The sequence below is a fragment of the Aquarana catesbeiana genome, linkage group LG01 (genome assembly GCF_042186555.1).
Source record: "Aquarana catesbeiana isolate 2022-GZ linkage group LG01, ASM4218655v1, whole genome shotgun sequence".
Classification (NCBI taxonomy): Eukaryota; Metazoa; Chordata; class Amphibia; order Anura; family Ranidae; genus Aquarana; species Aquarana catesbeiana.
Genome location: NC_133324.1, coordinates 599,881,798 through 599,901,160, shown reverse-complemented (window position 1 = coordinate 599,901,160; position 19,363 = coordinate 599,881,798). Strand labels below are relative to the sequence as shown.

At 40.2% G+C, this 19,363-nt stretch overlaps 1 protein-coding gene across 2 annotated transcripts in view; it reads right to left on the bottom strand.

The window, feature by feature from the left end:
* ELP1 (elongator acetyltransferase complex subunit 1) overlaps positions 1–19,363 on the bottom strand; it is a 156,875-nt gene that overhangs the window by 132,012 nt on the left and 5,500 nt on the right. For both annotated transcript variants that reach the window (XM_073598677.1, XM_073598669.1), the window contains exons 2-6: positions 18,002–18,173; positions 12,597–12,749; positions 10,201–10,282; positions 4,328–4,408; positions 1,552–1,637 (exon numbers count right to left, since the gene is read on the bottom strand). In XM_073598677.1, the coding sequence (XP_073454778.1) occupies positions 1,552–1,637; positions 4,328–4,408; positions 10,201–10,282; positions 12,597–12,749; positions 18,002–18,151 (552 nt within the window). In that variant the 5' untranslated portion in view covers positions 18,152–18,173. The remainder of the gene's footprint in view (positions 1–1,551; positions 1,638–4,327; positions 4,409–10,200; positions 10,283–12,596; positions 12,750–18,001; positions 18,174–19,363) is intronic.

Genomic DNA, 19,363 nt, shown 5'->3' with positions numbered 1-19,363 from the left:
ATCTATCAGTGTCTGGGTATAGCTTGTAGGAGGAGTTTTCATTCTACTCTGACTGCCCTATGAGGCTGCAGGACCCCTGACCTGTCTGGACAGTGCTGACTGGCCCTGTGCTGATCACATGCACCCAACCAAGAAAAAAAAATAAAACCTCTCTAGCAATACACACCAGACTGAGCATGTGCAGAGTGACTTCAAAGGCTCTGTCTTATCAGGAGATGGATTGGGGACAGTGCAAGAAGGGGAGGATCAGAGAAGACAGGATCAAACAGGCTTTTTACACGATGCAGAGAATTAACCCCTTAGATTCTACATGGAGTATAACAAGCATGCTTTACTGCAAAACAGACTGATTTTACTGTTTTGGGTTTAGTAACACTTTAACTGAGAAACAAAGTGTAATAGAAGTAACAGAGTGCTATTTGCATAAAAGTCCAGTGCTTTGATTTAACACAATGGGGTTGATTTACTAAAAATGAGGTGTGCAAAATCTGTTGCAGCTTTGCATAGAAACCAATCAGCTTCCAGGATTTTCTTTCAAAGCTTAAACAAGCCGAAAATAGAAGCCAATTAGTTACCATTGCACAGCTGCACCAAATTTTACACTCTCCAGTTTTAGTAAATCAACCCCTCTGTGTTTACTGTATCACGCAGTATATGAGTGACAAAGAACTCATTCATACAAGCAGAAAAAAAAAAAAAAACGCTGCTTACTACAGATAGTTTTGTACACATCTAATTGCAGTAATCAAAGCACCCATACATACAGCCACATCGACATACAAAAATATTAGCTGCATTTAGCCACGCACAAAAAAAAGTAGAGCACAGTGCCAGATTTTATGCATGTAAATCTGCAGATTTTACACACATGCACGCATAAACGTGAGTACTTTAGGTATGTATTTTATGTAGGGTCTTAAAGTTCTGCCAGCAAGTACCTTTGCTTTCATGAAGAAAAAATGCATCAAAATGCAGTGGTTTTTCTGCCTGTGTGAATGAGCCCTAAAGCTTACAAAATGCAGTCACTGTTAGGCATTTCTCTTTTGCCGCGTACACACGCTCGGAATTTCCGACAACAAATGTTCGATGTGAACTTGTTGTCGGAAATTCCGACCGTGTGTATGCTCCATCAGACATTTGTTGTCAGAATTTCCAACAACAAAAATTTGAGAGCTGGATCTCAAATGTATTCCAAGAGTGTGTACACAATTCCAACGCACAAAATTCCACGCATGCTGGGAATTAGGCAGAAGAGCCACACTGGCTATTGAACTTAATTTTTCTCAGCTCGTCGTACGTGTTGTACGTCACCGCGTTCTTGACGTTCGGAATTTCCGACAACATTTGTACGACCGTGTGTATGCAAGACAAGTTTGAGCCAACATCTGTCGGGAAAAAATCCAGGATTTTGTTGTCGGAATGTCCGTGCGTGTGTACGCGGCATTTCTCTTTGTCTCCAAGAATGAGGCTTTGATCCTTCTGCAGGCTTTTTGACATGTACAGATCATGGAACCCCATTTCAACAGTTTACTAGTCATTGTAACACTCTACCTTTACTTTCCGCTGTGCTGCTTGTTTTCCTTCAGAGCCATGAAACTGGGTCTCTTTCTTGCCCCAACCAACAGTGATAAATTTTCCTGTTGAAACAAATACACACTGTTTTCATTTTGAAAGCCACATACAGCAACTCAGAAAAGGGAGTACACCCATCACATTTTTGTAAATATTTTATTCTTTCTTTTCATGTGACAACACTGAAGAAATGACACTTTGCTACAATGTAAAGTAGTGAGTGTACAGCTTGTATAACAGTGTAAATTTGCTGTCCCCTCAAAATAACTCAACACACAGCCATTAATGTCTAAACCGCTGGCAACAAAAGTGAGTACACCCCTAAATGAAAATGTCCAAATTGGGCCCAATTAGCCATTTTCCCTCCCCGGTGTCATTGATTCGTTAGTGTTACAAGGTCCTAGTTGTGAATGGGTGTGTTAAATTTGGTGTTATTGCTCTCACTCTCTCATACTGGTCACTGGAAGTTCAACATGGCACCTCATGGCAAACAACTCTCTGAGCAGTTGAAAAAAAGAATTGCTCTACATAAAGATGGCCTAGGCTATAAGAAGATTGCCAAGACCCTGAAACTGAGCTGCAGCACGGTGGCCAAGACCATACAGTAGTTTAACAGGACAGGTTCCACTCAGAACAGGCCTCGCCATGGTAGAACAAAGAAGTTGAGTGCACGTGCTCAGCGTCATATCCAGAGGGAAATAGACGTATGAGTGTTGCCAGCATTGCTGCAGAGGTTGAAGGGGTGGGGGGTCAGCCTGTCAGTGCTCAGACCATACGCCACACACCGCATCAAATTGGTCTGCATGGCTGTCGTATCAGAAGGAAGTCTCTTCTAAAGATGATGCACAAGAAAGCCCACAAACAGTTTTCTGAAGACAAGCAGACTATGGACATGGATTACTGGAACCATGTCCTGTGGTCTAATGAGACCAAGATAAACTTATTTGGTTCAGATGGTGTCAAGCGTGTGTGGCGGCAACCAGGTGAGGAGTACAAAGACAAGTGTGTCTTGTCTACAGTCAAGCATGGAGGTGGGAGTGTCATGGTCTGGGGCTGCATGAGTGCTGCTGGCACTGGGGAGCTACAGTTCATTGAGGGAACCATGAATGCCAACATGTACTGTGACATACTGAAGCAGAGAATGATCCCCTCCTTTCAGAGACTGGGCCGCAGGGCAGTATTCCAACATGATAACGACCCCAAACACACCTCCAAGATGACCACTGCCTTGTTAAAGAAGCTGAGGGTAAATGTGATGGACTGGTCAAGCATGTCTCCAGACCTAAACCCTATTGAGCATCTGTGGGGAAGGTGGAGGAGCGCAAAGTCTCTAACATCCACCATATCCGTGATGTCGTCATTGGAGGAGTGGAAGAGGACTCCAGTGGCAACCTGTGAAGCTCTGGTGAACTCCATGCCCGAGAGGGTTAAGGCAGTGCTGGAAAATAATGGTGTCCACACAAAATATTGACACTTTGGGCCCAATTTGGACATTTTCACTTAGGGGTGTACTCACTTTTGTTGCCAGACATTAATGGCTGCATGTTGAGTTTTTTTTGAGGGGACAGCAAATTTACACTGTTATACAAGCTGTACACTCACTACTCTACATTGTAGCAAAGTGTCATTTCTTCAGTGTTGTCACATGAAAAGATATAATAAAATATTTACAAAAATGTGAGGGGTGTACTCACTTTTGTGAGATACTGTACATGAACATAATTATAGTGGGTATAAAAAAGAATCACCCCCTTTTGTTGCTGTGCAGCCTGTCCAGCTGTATTTACTAGTGCCCTTTATAACATCAAATAGAAAAGTAATAACACCAACATGTCAGGAAAAAAAAAAAACACACCTCAAAAACAGAATCACAGTTAGAAAAAGATCTTACCCCTTATGTCAGTATTTTGTTGGACCGCATTTTGCTTTAATTACAGCCTTTAGTCTGTTGCGATGAGACTAAAATTTAATCATTTGACCTCAACACCAAATGATATGTCTGGTGGAAATCCAATACAGCTCATCATCCAAATAACACCATTCCTATAGTAAAGCATGGAGGTGGTAATATCCTGTTATGGGGGTGTTTCTCTGCATCAGGGAGTGGAGCACTTGTCAGGATAGAAGGAAAAATGGAGAGGGCAAAATACTTTCAAATTCTTGAGGAAGATCTGCTGCCCTCTGCCAGAAAGTTGTCAATGGGAAGAAGGTTTACCTTGCAACATGACAATGACCCAAAGCACACAGCAAACATGACCACACAGTGGTTGAAGGATATAAAAGGTGTCCTTGCATGTCCTAGGCAGAGCCCAGATTTAAACCCCATTGAAAATCTGTGGAATGATTTGAAGACTGCAGTCCACAAACGGTCACCATCAAATTAAACTGAACTTGAGCAGTCCTGCAAAGAAGCGTTGGTCTAGATGTGCAAAGTTAGTAGAGACATATGCCTACAGACTAAAGGCTGTAATTAAAGCAAAAGGTGGTTCAACAACATACTGACATGGGGGGGGGGTGATCCTTTTTCCAACTCAGTGATTCGGTTTTGAATTTTTTTCGGACATGTTGCAGTTATACGTTGCACTAGTAAATACAGCTGGATAAAGCAAAAACTGTGTCTGTCTTCATTTTAGGCTGCAAAGTAACACAATGTGATTTCAAAGGGGGTGATTATTTTCTATACCCACTGTATGTCAATACAGAGGTCTTCATTTTGTTTGATGAGGGCAGCAACATCCTCTAACAAACATGTTACCTTCGCCAAAATCCTCTTGATGAATCGGTATTTCAGAAATTGGTTCAAAGTCTTTTGTCATCAAGATGAGTGTTTGTTGGCCTTAAGAAACAAAAGTAATTAATTACATCGATTAACAAATTTCCCTATTAAATGTTTTACATCAAAATAATGAAACTGAGAACCACTTCTGTTTTTCTCCTTTTACATTATTTACATTCTTGCACTAGGTCAATTACTTGAACTGACTTTAAATCCTGTTATAATAATACAACAATACTGATTTTTTTTTTTAAAGCTTAGGTCTACTTTATTAGCCTTCTATTTATTCTCAAAAATAATTAAACACTACAGTACAGTGCAAATTTGAAAAAAAGATTTATATATTTTTTATTTAAAGTAAACTTGTATTTAACAGAACCATGAAGGCCGTCCCTGCTGAACTCCTTCTGAAAATAACAGTTGAATGGCAGTTTTGCTGACTCACTGGTTTTCGGACTTTTTCAACCTGACCAGGAAAATGTATGACAGCCAGGAAACTTTAGTGTATTCAGAAGGAAAATGCAGAAATGGCAGCTTCCATATTTTTTTCATGACAAGTTTTCTTTAGCCACTTGCCGACCCACCACAGTACATATACTGCAGCGGGGCCGCATGTGCAGGCCCCGTAACCTCATGTACATCAGGTGCCTGCTTCGATCTCAAGAGCGCACTGCACCCCCTCCCCCCGCAGGATTGGTACTCGGGATCCAATGATGTGATCACTATGCAATTCATTTATAACAGCTGTGTTTTCTATGCTGCGATTGGCCCACAGCTATCACATACCTGAGTCAATACCAGCACCCTGTACCATGAGATTAGCTGTAGCCAATCACATATCACTAGTGATCATAGCTGTCATAAATGGTTAACCTATTCATGACAGTTCAAAACTTTGCTGTCACAACGATCGTCATTGTAACAGCAAAGTATAAAAAAAAAAAATTAAACAGATCCTTGATTACCCCCCAGAGTAGTACAGTGTTACTATGGTGCCACTAAACTACTTAGATGAAAGTATGTAAAAAAAAAAAAAAAAAAAAAAAAAAAAAAAAAAGAAGGAATAGTAAAAAATAAAAACAATTTGAAAAAAAAAAAAAGAATGTTTAAAAAATAAAACCAACAATTTGAAAAAAAAGAAGGTTTAAAAAAAATTATATACAGTGGGGCAAAAAAGTATTTAGTCAGCCACTAATTGTGCAAGTTCTCCCTCGTAGCCTCCCTGGCGGTTTTCCCGAGTGTGGCTCGGGGTTAAAATTCAGCACCATTAGCGGTATCCCCGAGCCACACTCGGGATCGCATTGCAGGATCCTGGGGCGGCGTTACTTACCTTGTCCCCGGGATCCTGCGATGTCCCCCGCAGTGTCCAAGGGCTCCGTCCTCCTCCGAAGCCTCTCCGTGCCAGGCTCCGTTCCCTGCGAGCGGCGCGACGCACGGGGGCGGAGCCTGGCGGGAAATTCAAAAAACTGTCAAAATCATAACACATACAGTACTGTAATCTTACAGATTACAGTACTGTATGAAATGATTTCACATCCCTTTTGTCCCCAGTGCTCTGGCCCATGCCCTGCATGCAGTTTTACATGATATACACTGTTCTTTCTGCCTGGAAACTGGAGATTGTCCATAGCAACCAAAAAGTGTCCCTTTACGTCAAAAGTGGCTTTAGACCAGCTAGAAAACAGCGATAGTAAATTAGAACACTTGCAGAATTGAGCGATAGTGAATTGTGGGGAAATTTATTTTATTACTATTTTTTAAAATTTTTTTTAATTATTTATTTTTATTTATTATATTATAATTTATGTTTTTGTGTTTCAAACTTTATCATACCCGGGATATCTACTAGACTCTGGTTTGGACAGATTTAAGTGTGTTATTGTTAAGATTTACAGACCTACAATATAAAACGCCAAATTTCCATGCAAAATAATGGTACCGCTTTCAGCACCTAAACTCCGAAATAATCATACCGCCAGGGAGGTTAAAAAGATGAGAGAGGCCTGTAATTGTCATCATAGGTATACCTCAACTATGAGAGACAAAATGTGGAAACAAATCCAGACAATCACATTGTCTGATTTTTGAAAGAATTTATTTGCAAATTATGATAGAAAATAAGTATTTGGTCAATATCAAAAGTTCACCTCAATACTTTGTTTTATATCCTTTGTTGGCAATGACAGAGGTCAAACGTTTTCTGTAAGTCTTCACAAGGTTGTCACACACTGTTGCTGGTATGTTGGCCCATTCCTCTATGCAGATCTCCTCTAGAACATTGATGTTTTGGGGCTGTCGCTGGGAAACACGGACTTTCAACTCCCTCCAAAGGTTTTCTATAGGTTGAGATCTGGAGAATGGCTAGGCCACTCCAGGATCTTGAAATGCTTCTTACGAAGCCACTCCTTCGTTGCCCGGGTGGTGTGTTTGGGATTATTGTCATGCTGAAAGACCCAGCCACGTTTCATCTTCAATGCCTTTGCTGATGGGAGGAGGTTTGCACTCAAAATCTCATGATACATGGCCCCATTCATTCTTTCATGTACACGGATCAGTCGTCCTGTTCCCTTTGCAGAGAAACAGCCCCAAAGCATGATGTTGCCACCTCTATGCTTCACAGTAGGTATGGTGTTCTTTGGTTGCAACTCAGCATTCTCTCTCCTCCAAACACGACGAGTTGTGTTTCTACCAAACAGTTCTACTTTGGTTTCATCTGACCATATGACATTCTCCCAATCCTCTTCTGGATCATCCAAATGCTCTCTAGCAAACCTCAGACGGGCCCGGACATGTATTGGCTTAAGCAGGGGGACACGTCTGGCACTGCAGGATCTGAGTCCTTGGCGGCGTAGTGTGTTACTGATGGTAGCCTTTGTTACGTTGGTCCCAGCTCTCTGCAGGTCATTCACTAGGTCCCCCCCGTGTGGTTCTGGGATTTTTGCTCACCGTTCTTGTGATCATTTTGACCCCACAGGGTGAGATCTTGCATGGAGCCCTAGATCGAGGGAGATGATCAGTGGTCTTGTATAGAGGTCGACCGATATATCGGCCGGCCGATATATCAGCCGATATTTGGCTTTTTTTACTTAATCGGCATCGGGATTGTGCTGATAAAAAAAGCAGATTATACCTTCAGTGGGACTTGCAAATGACTTCTGTAATAAAAGTCAATGCAAGTTGTCTGAAGTTTTCTTCTCTCCTCCTCTGGGCAGCCTGCCAAGTCTGATAAGAAGATACATTTGTATCTCTTTCAGGTTCTTTTATCAATAGACTGAACTCCGTGGAGAAGTTCTCAGTTTAACCATTTAAAGACTAAATCTTTTCTGACATTTGTTGCTTACAAGTAAAAATCCTGTATTTTCTGCTAGAAAATCACTTAGAACCCCCAAACATTATATATATTTTTTCTAGCAGAGACCCTAGGGAATAAAATAGCGGTTGTTGCAATATTTTATGTCACACGGTATTTGCGCAGCGGTCTTTCAAACGCAATTTTTTTTTAAAAAATACACTAATGAAATAAAAAAAAAGCAGTAAAGTTAGCCCGTTTTTTTTCGTCCAAAAGTTTTGATTACCTGTTTTTGTGTATTTAATATTTAAGATATAGTTATTTTTTTTTAATCTAAATTATACATACAAGTGAACTGATTGGAGGTTTGTTTTGTTTAATAAATGTTTAAATATAAAAAATTTTCTGTATCACTTATTACTTAAGGCTGCTTACACACTGGAGCGGGCATGCGTTGACGGTAAAACGCTGTTAGTTTTAGCGGCGCTTTACCGTCATTTTAGCGGCGCTATTCGGCTTATAACCCAGCTAGCGGCCGAAGAAGGGGTTAAATGCACCCCTGAAGCGCTGCTGCCGAAACGCTTTGCAGGCGCTTCGGCAGCGGTGCGCATTCATTTCAATGGGCAGGAGTGGTGGAGCAGTGGTATGCACCGCTCCAAAGATGCTGCTTGCAGGACTTTTTTTTAACATCCTGCCAGCGCATCGCCTCATTGTGAAAGCACTCGAGCTTTCACACTGAGACTGCAGGGGAGCCGTTTTACAGGCGCTATTTTTAGCCCAAAAGCGCCTGAAAAACGCCCCAGTGTGAAAGGGGTCTAACTGTTAGATTTTATGAGATGAAGGGAAAAAAAAAAAAAAAAAAAAAAGAAATCGGCCTAATATATCGGCCCAAAAAAATCGGCATCATATATCGGCCATCGGCCACCGCGATTTCTAAATATCGGCTTTGGCATCGGCCAGAGAAAAACCCATATCGGTCGACCTCTAGTCTTGTATGTCTTCCATTTTCGAATTATTGCTCCCACAGTTGATTTTTTCAGACCAAGCTGCTTGCCTATTGCAGATTCAGTCTTCCCAGCCTGGTGCAGGTCTACAATTTTGTTTCTGGTGTCCTTCGACAGCTCTTTGGTCTTCACCATAGTGGAGTTTGGAGTGTCTACATTTCAAAAAGGGGAGAGTTTGGGGAAATTTGTACTGTCCTGGCATTTTAGGGGCTCAGGAAAAATAAGATAGGCCGTCAGTACATCAGAATTAGTACATTTTCAAATATATATACCATAGTTTGCAGACGCTAGAACTTTCACGTAAACCAATTAATATACACGTATTGGGATTTTTTTTTTTTTTTTTTACCAAAGACATATAGTAGAATAAATTTTGGTCTAAATTTATGCCTAAATTTGTTTTTATTGGATAGGTTTTATAACAGAAAGTAGAAAATATAAAACATTTTTTCATTTTGTTTTTTTTTCCCCCATTTATAGCTCAAACAATAAAAAACACAGTGGTGATCACACAAAGCTCTATTTGTGTGAATTTTTTTTATAAAAATGCCATTTGAGTACAGTGCTGCATGACCACACAATTGACAGTTAAAGTAGCACAGTGCTAAATAGCAAAAAATGCCCTGGTCATGAAGGGGGTACAAAGACATGCTGGTAGGTTAATTGGATCCTGTCTAAATTGTCCCTAGTATGCATAAATGTGAGTTAGGGACCTTAGATTGTAAGCTCCTTGAGGGTAGGGACTGATGTGAATGTACAATGTATATGTAAAGCGCTGCGTAAATTGACGGCGCTATATAAGTACCTGAAAAAAATAAATAATAAATAAGGGGGTAAAACCTTCAGGGGCTCAAGTGGTTAAAGGTTACTGTAGGTAAATTTGTGCTAAACATACAAATATCTATAACTTTACCACAGATTCCTGATCATCGAAAACTCCAGTTTTGACTTTTTCGTATGACAATCAGGCCATCTACATGGCAAAATTCCCTCAATAAATAATTTTAAAAAATATTGTCAAATGTGAAAATGTACCAATCAGGTAAAAGATCTATCCAATAGTTCACTGGAGTTTATATAGGAACATGCATATTCCTCTGTAACATCTAATGCTACCACAATCTGTCTGTTGACTTACGTGATGCAAAACTTCCATGTGTGTGTGTGTGTGATCAAAGTTAGGATACCTTCCCAATTTTCAATAGAATATCCAATCATCTATTATGTATCTATTTGGCTAAAAATATGGTATAGCCTTGATATGAACAAATCTGTTTGTTAGAGCATTCCTAACTTTTTGCTAGCCAAAATACAGAAGTTTATCTTATTTCTAGCTATATACTGTAAACACTTAACAGCATATGGGTTAATTGGCCCTAGTATATGAATTTGTGTTAGGGATCTTAGATTGTAAGCTCCTGGAGGGTAGGGACTGATGTGAATGTACAATGTATACGTAAAGCGTTGCATAAATTGACGGTGCTATATAAGTAACTTAAATAATAATAATAATAATAATAATAATAATAATAATAATAATAATAATAATAAGGGTATACCTGTCACAAGGAGAACAAGCTCCTGATCAGGGCTCCAACTCATAGCAACAATGCCACTGTCCACACTCCCCACACACTCGAGCTGCAAAGGAAAAAAAAAAAAAATATAGAAAGATTTGGAGAAATAAACATCCATTTGAATTTATGCACGTTATCTGTGCCAGATATGTCACACAGTTGCCAGTAAAAATTGTTGTTTAAAAGATGCAAATGTGTTGTTGGCAGATTGATGACGAAGTTAGAGGTAAAAAATAAATAAATAAATGCCTATTTTTGAGGTTTTTAGCAGTGAATGCATGATTTGTTTTTCAAAGATTTAACATTTTAAAGCAGGATTCCGGCCAGCTAAAAAAAAAAAATTTAAAGTCAGCAGCTACAAAACACTGTAGCTACTGACTTTAAATAAGTAGACTTACCTGTCCTGGGTGCCCGCGATGTCGGCCGCCTGAGGCCGAACCGTCTCTCGGCTCTCGGGTCCCAGCACCGCCATCCTAGGTAAGGGAAACAGGCAGTGGGGCCTTGCAGCTTCACTGCCAGTTTCCTACTGTGCACGCGCGAGCGGCGCAGCGATCTGTGAATGGCCCCGTGGTGTTCTGGGAACACACACAGTTCCCAGAAAGCAATGGGGCCGCTCACCGAGGAGAAAAACATGCCGTAGAATAGGAAGAGGCAGATTAGGAAGACTGCCTAGCAACAAGGGTTTAGGCAAGTATAAAAATTTTTTTTTTTCCAAATGTTTTTTTTTTTTTTTTTTTTAGGAATTTTGGTGGCATTTTTTTTTCAGAGTGGCCCTCCGCTTTAAGGAGCATTATGATGCCAATGGCAGCCTGCATGCCTTCCAGCAATGAAAAATGGTGCTTTGATAACGGCCCCTCCCAATACATGGGTTCCTAATGAGAATGGCCCTCATATTGTAAAGTGCTGGGCAAACTGTTGGCACTATATAGATCCTGTTTAAGAATAATAATTGGGGGCACTGAACTCTTCAGCATACACCATTCCAGTAGGGGTGCAAGCATAAAAGAGGTTATATACAAACCTCCACCTTTACCCTCTATTAAGGGCAAGTAGGTTGACAACTACCTTAGTGTTGAACAGGTAAAGATATCCTTCTTGATATATGGTTACTAGTGTATACAGGTGTGCAAACTGTTAAATAACAAATAAAAAAAAGGAAAGGATTTCATTTTATTGACAATGGAATATGGTATTTCTGAGAAAGTTGGAGATCAGCAGGTAACGGAAAGAGTGAATAGTTCAGAAGACACCATATTCCATCGAAAAACAAGTGCTACATAACCCTGTAAATCGCACCAGCCAAAGCGTTTTATTCATACAGCATATGCGCAGCCAATATCTTAAAAAAATATGCAACTTAGAACTTCATAAAACATGAAATCACATATGCATCAGATATACTAAATGTCTTTCACAGGAGTACTTTGCGAACATGATGGATATCCAATCAATCTAAAAGTGGTTTTATATAATTGATAAATGAATCAATTACAATGATGAGGAAAGTATTGGTCAACAGGAGACCAACAAGAGAAGAAAGGATACGATTACAATGTACAAATATATCAACGATGACTCAAATAACTGTGATAAATGGTTTACTCTATGGCACCCGTGGACACAAGGCCAAAATTCGAGGTCAGAATAGAAGAGGTTTAACCTTAGTTTGTGGAAAGGGTTATTTACTATTAGAGCAGTAAAAATTGGAAACTGCATCCCCCTAGAAGTGATAGTAGCTGGGAGTGCCAACGTCAAAAAAACTTAGATGTCTCCTTCAGGAAGCAGAATATACAGGACTATGGGAATGGTTAGAGAGTAAAAATCACATACTCACACGCAGGTTGAACCAGATGAGCCTGGTTTTTTTTCCAGTCTTACGAACTATGCAACATTAGTTATCACATCATAATGAAAAAAAACTTTAAACTTCTAGGCTAAGTTCACCTTTTATGAAAAAAAAAAAAAAAAATGCATACATGCACATCTTTTTGCAGGTAAAAAAAAATGTGCATTTATTATTTTTTTACTCTGCAGCCTGTTGATCGTGGGTGCAATGCCAGGATCCTACAGGCACTCAGTAAAGCTGTCTGCCCATACTTTATACGGGCAGACAGTTACTGTATGGCAAGAAGGATCAATGGACTACAAGAGCGCTCACCAGCACCTTTATAGTTCATTGATAACTACAAGCCATCACCCACTGCGGCTGACAGTACTTGCAGTTCATTCATTAACAGAACTCTTTAAATGAATGGTGCATTTCTGACAGCGGGTGCTGGGAGAAGATCTCCAACCTGCTGTCACAGGGAGGAGGCAGGAGCTGAAACATGTTACATGTACCAAAGGTGAACTTATCCTTTTAGAATGAAAATAATTACCTGGCCAGTGCTGAGATTACATAAGATGACATCCCCTGTGGCAGTGGCAAGACACAAGGACTGCTGATCAGGGACATCCTGTATACCAACCACCTGACCACTTCCATCTTCTGGCAGATAACTCTCAGATGTTAGGGAGACATCTGTAATTATCTAAAAATTAAAAACCAGTGTTGATATTAAAAAATAAACATGTGAATTTCTAAATAAATTAAGAGATATGATAAGCTAGGAGAGAAGATATGTAATATAATGAGCAGGAAAGCTGAATGTCTCTACTAGCAATGAAGTACTGTATAATGAGATCAGATGCTCCACCAAAGCAGGAATTAGAAGAATCAAAGAAGGTAAATATAGGACTATAAATTACACTTCCTACACCATGATCCCATTTTGCCTGTTTAAAAAACTATTGAAGAGAAACATTTATTTAAGACTAGGTTCACCTTTTATAAAGAAAATAATAAATGCATTCAGTGGATTGCGGGTGCATTGTCAGGCACCTGCATACTCCTCCTCCGGCTCTCTGACCATACCTCTGTATGGACTGTCAGTGGAGAGCAGGAGGAAGATTCTGTGGACTACGAGGGCACTGATTATAACACTCGTAGTCCATTACAGGACTTTCATTTTATTCACAGATCAAAGAATGAAACAAGCGGCTCTGCCAGGAGAGGTGGTGGAGGGTTCATCTGAGAGTGGAAAGGTCCATATGAGAGCAAGAGAAGAGGTATTTGCACCATTTTACAAGCCTTCAAAGTTGAACTTCGGGGGAAATAACTAAATACATAGATAAAATACATATATAGGAGGTGCTTTACTTGTCACAGGAATTGTAAATTTTGTCCAAATCAGAGTGTTTCTTAGCAGGACAGAAAACCAATTTTTCTCTGCCACAGTTATGTAAGTCTAGCCATACATTATGCAGTTTTCTTACCTTCAACCCATGGTTGTCAACACAGTCAGTATTGATAGGGGAAGCTCTCCCGCTATCGTGTTCTGCTGGCAGGGGAGCTTTACCCACTGGCAGAATTCAGTGATCAATGCTGTAGCTGCCAGCAGTGATCGCACACACACAAAAAAAAAAAAAACGTTAAAAATCATATCACTGCTAAAATAGGCTGAATTTCGCTCTGTCTATGGCTGACTTAACACTTACAGGTCTTAAACCTTCGCCAACCTGTGAGTGGACAGTGAAAGGAACAACAGCCAACAGAATGAGTGCCTTGAAAAAGTATTAATACCCTGGGATATTATGTGATAGACCAACACAAAGTGGAACATAATTGTGAAGTGCAAGGCAAGTGATAAATGGTTTTCAATTTTTTTTACAAATAAATATCTGAAAAAAAGTGTGGTGTGCATTTGTATTCAGCCCTCTTTACTCGGATACCGTTAACTGAAATCTAATGGAACCAATTGCCTTCACAAGTCACTGAATTAGCAAATTAGCAAATAGAGTCCACCTGTGTATATACAGCTGTTATGTAAAGCCCTCAGAGGTTTGTTAGAGAACCTTAGTGAACAAAAGGCATCTTGAAAACCAAGGAACACACCAGACAGGTCAGGGATAAAGTTGTGGAGAAGTTTACAAGCAGGGTTAGGTTATAAAAAAAATATTTCCCAAGCTTTGAACATCTCACACGGCACTGTTCAATCCATAATCCAAAAAATGCAAAGCGTATGGCACAACCTACCAAACATTGGCCCGTCCACCTAAACTGACAGGCCATGCAAGAAGAGCATTAAATCAGAGAAGCAACCAACAGCCCCATGGTAGCTCTGGTGGAGCTGCAGAGATCCACAGCTCAGGTGGGAGAATCTGTCCACAGGACAACTATTAGTTGTACACTCCACAAATCTGGCCTTTATGGAAGCGTGGCAAGAAAGCCATAAGAAGTCCCGTTTGCAGTTTACCAGAAGCCATGTGGGGGACTCAGCAAACATGTGGAAGAAGGTGCTCTGGTCAGACGAGACCAAAATTTAACTTTTTGGCCTAAAAGCAAAATGCTATGTGTGGTAGAAAACTAACACTGCACATCACACTAAACATACCATCCCCACCTTGAAACATGTTGGTGGCAGCATCATGTTTTGGGGATGTTTTTCCTCAGGAGGGACAGGGTAGGTTCGCCTTCCAGCAGGACAACGACCCTAAACATACAGCCAGAGCTACAATGGAATGGTTTAGAGCAAAGCATATTCATGTGTTAGAATGGCCCAAGTCCAGACCGAAATCGAATTGAGAATCTGTGGCAAGACTTGAAAATTGTTGTTCACAGACTCTCTCTATCCAATCTGACGAAGCTTGGGCTAAATTGCAAAGAAGAATGGGTAAACATTTCACTCTCTAGATGTGCAAAGCTGGTAGAGATATACCCAAAAAGGACTTGAAGCTGTAATTGCAGTGAAAGGTGGTTCTACAAAGTATTGACCCACCATGAGCTCAGCGAGTGTGATCGCGGGTCCTGAGGACTCGATATCCGCGGGGATACCCGCGACCGTCTCATGGAAAGGAAGAACGGGGAAATGCTTGTTTACATCAGCATTTCCCCGTTCTGCCTAGTGACACTGACACTAATCACCGCTCCCTGTAATCAGGAGCGGTGATCAGTGTAGTGTCACACATAGCCCCCTCCCCCCCTACAGTTAGAATCACTCCCTAGGACACACTTAACCCCTACAGCACCACTTAGTGGTTAAGCCCTTCACTGCCAGTCACATTTACACAGTAATCAATGCATTTTTAATCGCACTGATCGCTGCATAAATGTGAATGGTCCCAAAATAGCGCCAAAAGTGTCCGATCTGTCCGCCATAATGTCGCAGTCACAATAAAAAATAAATAAATTAAAAAATCGCCGCCATTACTAGTAAAAAAAAAAAAAAAAATATTAATAAAAATGTCATAAAACTATCCCCTATTTTGTAGACGCTATAACTTTTGCGCAAACCAATCAATATACGCTTATTGTGATTTTTTTACCAAAAATATGTAGAAGAATACGTATCGGCCTAAACTGAGGAAAAAAAAATAGTTTTTTTTTATATTTTTTGGGGATATTTATTATAGCAAAAAGTAAAAAATAATGCGTTTTTTTTTCAAAATTGTCGCTATTTTTTTTTGTTTATAGCGCAAAAAATAAAAAATTTTGTTTGGGAGACACGTTGCATGACCGCGCAATTGTCAGTTAAAGTGACGCAGTGCCGAATCACAAAAAGATATCGGGTCTTTTGCCAGCCAAATGGTCTGGGGCTTAAGTGGTTAAAGAGTTGTACAAGTGCCAAAGAATCGGAAAAAGAAAAAAAAGAAAAACAAAAAAAAAAACAGTTAAGGGTCTTTAAAGGCAACTTTGAGAGACACTGTGCTAGATTTCTCAATGGACATCCAAGACCATATTGGAAGGAGATGTAGGTAGAAAGGCATTATTTGCAAAGAAAAACAGCCCAGTTAAAAGAAAATGAACAGAGGAACCCTTGAACCTTAGAAGTAGTCCTGTCTTCATTTAACTTCAGTGCATTTAAAAACTCCAGCTTAGTTATCGCTAACACTGAATATACTACATCCAGAGGGATGATACAAATCCAAGCTGTCTTCATGACAGATTTACTGTCAGCAAAAGATCAAAACTGCAATAAAGACATCTAAAGCTAGCCATACACTGTTCCAATTTCGGACAGCTCCTGATGAACTGGCCAAAATTTGCTTAGTGGATGGCCTTGCTGGCTGCCTCCTGCTTGACATTTTCAAAGGTGTTAGTTGGAAAAACTTTAGTTGAACAACAGCTGTATCCAATCAAATACAGCTGCAGTTCAGGTAGTCTGACAGCTGATGCTGGTGGCTGTCCCAATACAATAGCCTAGCAGGGGAAATGGCCCATCTGTGCTGTTGGTGTGAATGAGGGATCTGTTTTTTTCCTTCAGTCCACAGGCTGAATGAAAATAAATGGATTACCATCTTAAATGGACGGTTTCACCTTTACTAACATGTTATGTTATATGTTACACCCTTATTTAGGGTGTAACATGTATCATGTTGGTATTCACAAGTCCCTCACCCCCACAGCCCTTTCCCATTGTGACAGAGAGCAGGGGTTCACCTCCCTGCAGCCCCTGTCACAGCCGTGTCATTCATTCACAGTGATCTGTGAATTAATAAACTACAAGTCCAATCTTCCACTGCGGCAGATGGACTTGTAGTTCAACGTATCAGTGCCCTCATAGTCCATTCACACTTCCTGCAGCTCAGTAACTGTCTGTCCATATAGGAGTACAGGCACAAAGTCGAAGGCAGTGTCTACAGAACCCACAATCCACTGATGATGGGTACAATGCTCTGCAGGCTCCTGTGTATCTTTTTTTACCTGCAAAATCATCTGCGTTTATTTTTTATTTACAAAAAGTGAAATTTGCCTTCACGATTTTTAGAATCCCTAGCAGCCCTTTGGATATAGCACACACAGCTTTACACATATCTAAAGTAAAAGTTCCACATGCACAGCTCCTGTTATATCCAAAAGGGGGACAACATTTAGATTTAATCATTTTTATCAGTCTGTGGTCTCTTCTTAAAGTGGAACTCCAGATAAAATTTGTTTTAGCTTTGGACCTAGTTTGGAAGGGCAAAAACCTCAGGTTCTTATTACCATTTGCGCCCCAATTCAAGACACAACAAGAAGGGAGAGGAAATTTCAACAAAGTGAGCAGAAATCCTAACTTTGGCAGAATTGGCACCCTCAGTGAAAAATGTCGTCTCTTCCTGAGTGGCATGACAAAACAATAAACACCTAAACCTACTTTAGAAATCTTACCAAAGCCTACCATTCCACCATGTCTAAGGCCTCTTTCAGACGAACGATCTGTTAAGGTCCGCCTGTCAGTTTTTTAGGCGGACCTGAGCGGACCCTCCATAGACATCTATGGAGGGTCGGATGTCAGCGGTGACATGTCCGCTGACATCCGACCCACTCCGATCCGAAAAAGTGTAACGGAGGAAAAACCTACTTTTCCATCCGTGATCGGATCGGGTGACGACGGACTCTACGGTCCTTCGTCATCCGATCCCCCATAGGGGAGAGCGGCACTGTGACAGGTCTGTCGCTGCACAGTGTGCAGCGACGGACCTGTCATCTGCCTGCTCAGCGGGGATCCACGGAGCGATCCCCGCTGAGCAAGCGGATGTTCACGGGGCGGATCATCATGGATCCGTCCCGTGTGAAGGAGCCCTAAAGTGATCCAGAGCAGGATTTTTTTTCAATTTTCATGCAAGCCTTTATCCTAACTTTCTGCAAGAGTAAAAAATTATCTTAATGGGATCTGAATACCTGACCAGGGGGATTCGGTGTCTTCTGTTCTGCAAACCAGAAACAAATCAACATACAATGAATACATATGATATCAGTTACCTGTTCTGTTTTGGGGTCTAACTCCACAAAGCCATAATTTGAACCAATGAGAACTGTTCCAGTGTCAGTGCGTATGGAGCTGCATTGTGGGATACCCATTCCTTGAGCTGATCTGCACTGCAGAGTATTGAGTAACTTAAGGTTTCGCATTTTGACGATGTTTACCAAAGAGCTGCAGAAAGAGAAAATAATATCATGTTGCATTATATGATATTAACTGGTTTAGATTATTAAATATGTTAACACACCTCTGAAAAACCATAGTAGAGAAAACCATGAAGGAATTTTGCCAAGATTAAAGTATATCTAAACCCAATAACAAAAATATAATATATTTCAGCTTACCAGTCTTTAGATGCGGTGGCTGCACTAGTTTTCAAAAAGTTTTTTTTTTTTCATTATTTTCACCGGGTGATCTTGACAGTTACACATTTCCCGTCCTCACTCATTGTGCTGTATCTATGGAGGAGTAGCATTGTCACCCTAGGCTGCTCTCTTGATTTGGACTACAAACACCTCGCCCTCTGCTCACCTCTATTACATAAAAGGAAGGAGGTGGTTTGAAGTTCATAGAAGATAGCTTAAAAATTTGATAACCTGTTTCAGCCCAAAGAAAGTTATAATGATACTAGATTTTCATCAACAGGTATTTTCTGTACATGAAGAAAATGTACTTAGCCTAAAAAAAAAGAAAATGAATGCAGCCACCACATCTAAGAACTGGTAAGTTGCAATATTACATGTTTTTTGTTATTGGATTTAGATATACTTTACAATAACTGGATATATACTAGAGCTGCACGATTAATCATTAAAAAAAAAATCGTGATCTCGATTCAACCCCCCTCACGATTGCTATACAGAATTTCCAGATTCATTCATGTAACAAGTATAGAGAATTCTCTGCTCACTCAGCTGTCAAAAGAGAAAAAAAAACTGGGCAGCCTGCCAAGTTTTTCACAACATTGTCTGCTGGTAGAGAACTATAAGCATTGCAACATTTCCTTCTTAGATCAAAGGAATGAACTTCAGCCTGTAAATGAGGGAACTTTAACCACTTAAAGACTAAACCTTTTTTCTGACACTTGTTTCTTACAAAGTTAAAATCTGTATTTTTTGCTATAAAATTACTTGGAACCCCCAAACACACACACACACACTATATATATATATATATTTTAGCAGAGGCCCTAGGGAATAAAATGGCGGTTGTTGCAATATTTTATGTCACGCTGTATTTGCGCAGCGGTCTTTCAAACGCAATTATTTGGGAAAAAATTCAATGAATTTAAAAAAACGAAACAGTAAAGTTAGCCCAATTTTTTTTTTGTATAACGCGAAAGATGATGTTACGCTGTGAGA